The sequence below is a fragment of the Populus euphratica genome, unplaced genomic scaffold (genome assembly GCF_000495115.2).
Source record: "Populus euphratica unplaced genomic scaffold, PopEup_1.0 scaffold99.1, whole genome shotgun sequence".
Taxonomy (NCBI): Eukaryota; Viridiplantae; Streptophyta; class Magnoliopsida; order Malpighiales; family Salicaceae; genus Populus; species Populus euphratica.
This window is the reverse complement of record NW_011499902.1, coordinates 430,519-437,641: the sequence shown is the minus strand read 5'-3', so window position 1 is coordinate 437,641 and position 7,123 is coordinate 430,519. Positions and strand designations below refer to the sequence as shown.

Sequence of the window (7,123 nt, the reverse complement as noted above, 5' to 3'; positions counted from 1 at the left end):
TATCAAGTAAGATATAAAGATTTACACAATTTATAATAAAAGTAATTCTTAAGAATTAAGTCTTCACTTACTTTGTTTTTTAAACTAATTGATTATTTTTTTATTTAATTCTTCATGCTTGCTGATGTAATTTTTATTTAAAACTTTTTAAATTTATTTTCAATCAAACATATTATTAATCTATTTTTATTTAATTGGTATCCTCAAAATATATAAATATTAATATTTAACCTAATAGGCCCTAGCCGCGTGAGCATTCCTGCTCACCTAAAATGAGACAAAACAGCAGCATAGAAGTACTTTTTAGCATCTTTTGATCTAAGAACAGCATTTGACTTTATTCCACGAGAGTTAGGAGAATACAAAGAATGCAACCAAATCCATCCGTTATAGCATATAAACCCCCTAATATTCTAAAGCAGGACACTACACAAACAATCCCTAATAATGCCTTGCCATCGGCTAAGCCTATCCTCATCAGCTTTCTTGGGAAACCATTGGCACCTCACAGGAAGTTCCACAGGTCACATCCAAAACAGCATCCACTATTGTCATCCAAAACACTTCCTCCTGGTTCATACCAGTAGCTGACAAGTTGTCACGCAGAAAAGCAACCTCCAATCTACTTGTTCAAATTACCACACATAACTATGTAGAACTTAGCTACAGATCTAAACCAACAGAGAGAGCATAAAGACCATGTTAATAGATTTGTCTGCCTCTTGCTAGCTTTAAAAAAAACCAACAGAAAGGGCATTCTAGCTTGTCCTCTTCATTCTTATGTTGTAGCTGCAGGACATCCTGCTTCATTAGAACATGTCTCATATGAGTTGTAGCTGCACATCAGCATCAACTACTACACGAAGTAGAAGAACCATCACAAAACATTAACACATCTCTAATTAACTTCACATTCACAGTGAAGTCGAAAGCCAGACAAACATAAATTAATCTTATAGGCTAATACTATTAATTAACAAGTTCTAAAAATAATTATTTCAATTATTTAAAATGAAAATCAAATTCCTCGAATTACAAAATGGATACAAAATGAAATCGGGGACTAATCAGCAAGAATTGTTGGACTCCATGACGCTGTTGATTTTCAGGGAATACTTGTCGTTTAGCAACATCAAGCTGGGCCTCACCATCGGAACAGGCGACGGAGATGAAGGATGGGTCGGTTAGGTTTGGTTTTGATGGAAGGCGTCGACGGTGCTTCGTTTAGTATACTCTCTGATGTTGTAATCGGGGAACTGGCGGGCTGGGCGTAGAAAAGAGGGGTACAGATAATGGATTTCGCCTAATGAGATACCGACTGACATACGGAGATCGGCTTTTAAAGTAGCTCAATCATCTTACATGAATTCCAATCTCAGGCGATCCAAAACTATAGACAGCACATGAATTGCTCAAAATGCCTGTATCTCACAACTGTTCGTCACGCTTAAGAAAGATATACAGGTCAGTGGAAAAACCGGAAGGCACACTCTGAAAAGCGAAAAACACTGCCAGATCGAATATGTAGAAGCCTCACAGTAACTTACCATGCAACACCAGACTCCTAGAAAAAGTCACTTGACGAGCAACAAGTGTCAGCCTATATAGCAATCTTATGTTAAATCAATACACAGCTCTTTTTATATTTATGGAGTAAGCTCGCAAATAAGCACAAGTGAAAATATATGGGGTATTAGATGATTTGTACTTCTATCCCTCACTATTGCCCAACGTGAAGAGAATGCAATGGGCTCGTGCTAGTTTCAGTCCAGTGATCCTTGTGGTGGTTACCTGCTTTCCATTAAAATCAGGGCAAGGCCATACACCCACTTTGAAGCTCTCTCTCATGCAAGAAAATGCATGCTGGACAAGGCCATTACGCATTCCTCTTCAGCTAGCAAAAGGAATTGCTTCATAGAGTTGACGACACTAAATTGTTCTTGAACTGGCAAGGATACAACTAAAACTTGAGAACCATCTTTTCCTGGACTGGATGCACTCCCATTAGCCCAGATGTCCATGGTTGTTGTAGAACACTTAATGTCTTTCCACCATCTGCTATCCTCTGCATCCTTAAAAGTCTGCTGGATCCATTTATAGAGCATAGCGCTGCCTCTTATCAAAAAATTAGCGTCACTGATCCGAGGAATAACCCTTTTTTCTAGGTATCCTATGTTGTACTAAAAAAGTCAAATAGGAAAAAATAAAAATTGATTTCCGTTTTAAGGGGCGTGCAAACAACCAAAAAATGAGATACTATATTTTATGCACTCTAGCATCAGTTCATAATCATGAACAGTACATGTATATATTATATATCCAAATCATCATCTGGGTCCTCGTCAGAATCTGGCGTCTCGTCATCTGAATCACGAAAATATATTATCTCACCTTCACCAGAGTCAGTTTTTTCGGAATTCCCACTTGAAGAAAGAGTTGCCTCAGTTTTGCTCTCTGTAAGAGATCTTCGACCATCATAGATATGAATAGGTCCACCGTCACCTAAAGCAAACAAAAGTGAAGGTTAAGAATTGATGTAGAAGCAAAAATCTTGTCATTTCTAAGATTAAATAAAATCTCAAGTGAAGGAATCAAATCTATTAATCAATCCACGTTTCCACACCTTGGTGCTCAAAAGGCAGTACAACCTTAGCCCTGTCAATTCGTTCTTTCTCCGTTAACTCTAGATTAAACTGCACCTGTTGAAAGAAGCACCAGTTTCAGAAAAATGAGTTAAGTTACACAAAGTATATCTGCTATCCTGGGGGTGGCACATGTGCATGGGTGCATGTACTGTTGTGTGTGCGAGAGAGAACACTCCACACTGACCTTTGGCACAAGGCCTTGATTAATTTGATTAACTAGCCCATCTTCAGATGAAACAGATGTAAAATTGTTGCTTGACTCATCAATATGAAATCCTTCATTCTAAAAACAGAATAAAAATCCGTTACAGCAATTTGATGCTTCATAATCAGGGGCAACAGATCCCACCAGACCCTTCCAAAAAATAGAAGAAAGAAAGAAAGCAAAGAGAGAAAAGGAGAGAGACACCAACCACCACACGAACACGCCCATTCCGGCGCTTGAATCGGACTTGAAGCTTTCCTTTCCCAAAGTTCTGTTCCAACAAAGAGAGGTTTTCTAAATCCCCCCTCTTTCCATCAGCATTTTGATGCAGTGGTTCTACACTGGCCACCACAGAGGACAGATATTCAAGAGCAAATGTAACTTTGACTTCATGAAGGTCTGAATGTAACAACCAAAAGATGCTAGAAATCTGCTCTGCAATCATGAAACAACAGTGAATATACACTCAATATTAAACCACGTCAATGTCATCAAAACCCTTCTGCCAATCCTAAAGGATTCAGATTTATTTAAAAGGAAAGGCAAACCATTAATTTTTAAGTATTTAAACACCAAAGATATAGTTCTTGTTCTAAGCCAAGTGACAGCAGAAATATCAAAGGAAAACAGTGCATTAAATTAGAGAAAGTCTGAGGGGGGAAAAAACATAAATGCTAATACCATGGCTACGAAGGTTGCTTAAAAGGCCTGAAACTGTTGGTGTAGATGTATGTCTTAGCATTTCATTTATCTGGTTAAAATTGTGAAGAATCCATCAGAATGAAATCATAGAAGAAAAGGGGCAAACATATGAGCTGTACGACGTGAAAGACTTCTCAACATTAAAACTGAGCATTCTGACATCTTGTGCTGTCACTAGAATTTTATATAGAAGGACAAACTACAACAAGTTCAATATCTCACAAGTTAAACAAAACTATTAAATTATGATAACAGGTTGAAATTGTTCTTTTGGTGATTTAACAGCAAAAAAATATACACTGTATTGATCAGGTTTTTGAAGAACTGTAATGATGAAGGAAGCGTTGTGCCATTCCCAATGATGGCCAACATCATCCCTATGTCCTAGGATCCATTCTAGTGCATTAGAACATGCCTCGAGAAATAAGGAGAATGATTTCGATACCAATCAACAAATTCTCTGGGTTTTCCATAGGCACTGTCCATGTGAGCATGCCTGCTCTGAATTAAACTGGGACAAAAAAGCACTATGCAAGTACCTTTTGGCATCTTTTGATCTAAGAACCATATTTCAAATTTATTCCATGTGAGTTAGGAGAAAACAAAAAATGCAATCAAATCCATCCATTTCAGCATATGAACCTCCTAATATTCTGAAGTAAGACACTAGACATACAATCCCTAATAATGCCTTCCTTCTGGCTAAGCCTGTCCTCATCAGGTTTGTTGGGAAAACATTGGCACTTCACAGGAAGTTTCCACAGGTCACATCCAATATAGTAACCCAAAATACTTCTTGGCTCTATCAGTGCTTGACAAGAAGTTTCCACACAGAAAAGCAACCTACAATCCATTTGTTCATATTACCACACATAACTAAGCGGAACTTAGTTAGACCTAAAGCAACAATTTACTAGAAAATCATTAGACCACACCAGCACGATCACCTGAACTTCATTTAAACTTAACAGTGATGGCCATAGCCCTAAATTTGCATATTCTAAACACATTTATCAGAGATTCAAACTTGCAGGTTCCAGAATTACCGAATCTATGGCAACAGAAAAACGATCCTTTCCTTGTCCAACCAACCCTGCAAGTAAAAACACAAAAAACTACTCGCAAATTAACCAATTGATGGACCAAACAGTTTTCTAGGCACAATACTTCTCAGAAGAATCCACTTTTCTTGTAGTTCCATTATTGCCATATCTCTCACATACAAAACCAAGCAGCAACAAAAATTCACACAGAACTTGCCTTTCCCCAGTTCAAGAATCATAGAGTACAACTTGTCCAAATCCTTCACATCCTTACAGACACGGCTCAAACTTGAAGAAGTTTCATGGGAAGCATCCATGAAATTTCCTGACCCCATAAGCTGATCCTTCCAACAAAGCGGATCCGTATAACAATCCAAAATCTGAATCCTACAACAACAATAATTCAGCACACATGTCCCCGTCCATAAATCACTTCATAAAATCTACAATCCCCACATGTCCCCGCCCATAAATCACTTCATAAAATCTACAATCACAAAAAATAACACGATTTTACCAAAAACATAAAAATTATATATATATATGTATAAAAACACTTAATGTTTTTTTTCCATTTCCTTCACTTTCACAATAACCAAACAGTGTGTATAGAGTAAAAAAACTTTTTACCATTTATGAGATGAATTTACATCAATCCCTCTTCTTTTCAGTAAATCCACGTAAAACGAAGGGCTCCGTGAAAACGCAACAATCACAATACCACTGCAACATCAATTAATTAAACTCGATTAAATTAATAAAACAACAAGAGGGACCAGAAACAGCGTGGTTTAGAATTGGACATACTGGGACTGGGATTTGGAGCCTAAAATGAAGGAGGAGAGCTGGGAGAGCACGTGAGAGAAGACGTGAAAACCGAAAGGAGAAGCTGCAGTATCTTTGATAGTAAGAGCTGGTGCTTGCTCTCCTTCCAACGATCCGTCTCGTAGGGTTCTGCACATTGATTCTGCCATTGTTGACTCTCAGAGATTTTGAGAACTGCAAGTAAAACCCTAATTTTGAGGGTTCTTGAGAAGATTTTGGGGGCTTTCGTAGTTAGGTTCCTGAATTTTTCTCAAATATATATATATATATAAAATAAATATATTTGTAGTTAGGTTCCTGAATTTTTCTATTATTACTAAATGGCCCTAAAGTTTGAATTTGTTTAGTATTTTTTTTATTTGTGTACTTTGTTAAATTTATTAATTCTCTTAAAATTGCTGCATATTTTTTTAAAATCAAAATTAGTTAGGAGCTTTCATATAAGTTTTTCGTTTTTCCTAAGAGATTTAGTAAATAAATAGGATTTTTTGAGGGAAATAAATAAGAAGTTTTGGTTTAAAAGGTTTGTTAAGACAATTTTGAGAAAAAAAATCAAAGAAAACTTATTATTTTGCAATATTTTAATTTTTTATAAATTAGAAGCTAAATTATTTTTTATATTAAATAGTGGCTCGCCTGTTAAATAGATTTACAGACATTAGAGAGAGAGAGCGAGAGAGGAAATTAAAAAAATAATTTTAAATAAATAAAAATATTTTTATCATTTTTTTATGCTATACATAATCTGTTATGTCATTCTTATATCTATTTCTGTGCAAATTCAAGCATGGTAAAATTTTTCTTCCTATAAAATTAAAATTAGAGCTTTTCTTTTGTTGTTTAAAATAAAATAAAAGTTATTGAATAATAACTATTTTTTAAAATATTTTTTTATTTTAAAAATCAATTAAAATAATATTTTATTTTAAAATTCTATTTTTTAACTTAATATATCAAAATAATTTAAAAAACATTAATTTAAAATAAAAAAAAATATTTTTAAAACGGTGTAGTCACAACACCAAACATGTTTTTAAAATATTTGATTTTAGAACTTCTCTTCTCTTTTTTTTTTTTTTTTTTTTACTAATCTTCTTCAAAACTCACAAAAACACCTCCCACGAGTAGTATATTGCTAAATTATTCTGAAAGATAGGATATGAAATTATCATGGGATTGAACATTAAAATATGAGGAAATTGAATCTTTCCCAAATTAGAAATTAATAACATGAACTTGTCAATCCAAAGTTAGAACGACAGTACCAAATCTTGTTAATAGAAAATTACAAACTGTCAAAGGTCAAATTCCCTCCGTTCAACAGAAAGTGATCGCAAATCCTTTATTAAAATCGGAAAGACCACGACCAGTAAAGCAACAGTCGGTCACCTGTGAAATTTAATTTTTTACCTCCAAAAAAACTAATATGGGTAAATAAAGAGACACGTGGTCTGGGGGACTGCGATCGGTGAAAGACATCAAAAGACAGCTAAACCATAGTTATAACTCCCCTGTACATATAGATCGGTTCATATTGAAAAAATATATATATATTAATTGATTCAATTTAGCCGGTTTAATAGTCTGGGTTCACTTATAACAGGATCAATTCAGGAAAACCCAATTGAAAATTAATTGATTTTTTTCTAAATTTTTTATTAAAATAATATTATTTTAATATTATTTAAAAAAACAATATTTTT

The 7,123-nt window shown here is 34.7% G+C and overlaps 1 protein-coding gene across 2 annotated transcripts; it reads right to left on the bottom strand.

Annotated features, from left to right (window-relative positions):
- Window positions 1–1,345: 1,345 nt before the first annotated feature.
- LOC105133001 (elongator complex protein) lies at window positions 1,346–5,650 on the bottom strand. Of its 2 annotated transcripts, XM_011036770.1 has the most exons (9): window positions 5,403–5,650; window positions 5,226–5,318; window positions 4,813–4,982; window positions 4,599–4,645; window positions 3,532–3,601; window positions 3,059–3,285; window positions 2,830–2,928; window positions 2,624–2,699; window positions 1,346–2,502 (listed from the first exon to the last, which is right to left on the bottom strand). In XM_011036770.1, exons 1-9 carry the CDS (start codon window positions 5,567–5,569, stop codon window positions 2,312–2,314), a joined length of 1,140 nt encoding a protein of 379 aa, XP_011035072.1. In that variant the 5' UTR covers window positions 5,570–5,650; the 3' UTR covers window positions 1,346–2,311. The 2 variants fall into 2 exon arrangements, with proteins under 2 accessions (XP_011035072.1, XP_011035073.1); XM_011036771.1 differs by lacking the exon at window positions 3,532–3,601 and having other exon boundaries at window positions 3,059–3,280.
- Window positions 5,651–7,123: the final 1,473 nt, after the last annotated feature.

Coding starts and splice junctions, on each gene's coding strand:
- LOC105133001 (XM_011036770.1), bottom strand. CDS start 5,569: ATGGCAGAATCAATGTGCAGAACCCTACGAGACGGATCGTTGGAAGGA. Junction 4,983..5,225: donor GTAAATTCATCTCATAAATG/GTAAAAAGTTTT, acceptor TTGTTGTTGTAG/GATTCAGATTTTGGATTGTT. Junction 2,503..2,623: donor ACTGCCTTTTGAGCACCAAG/GTGTGGAAACGT, acceptor TGTTTGCTTTAG/GTGACGGTGGACCTATTCAT.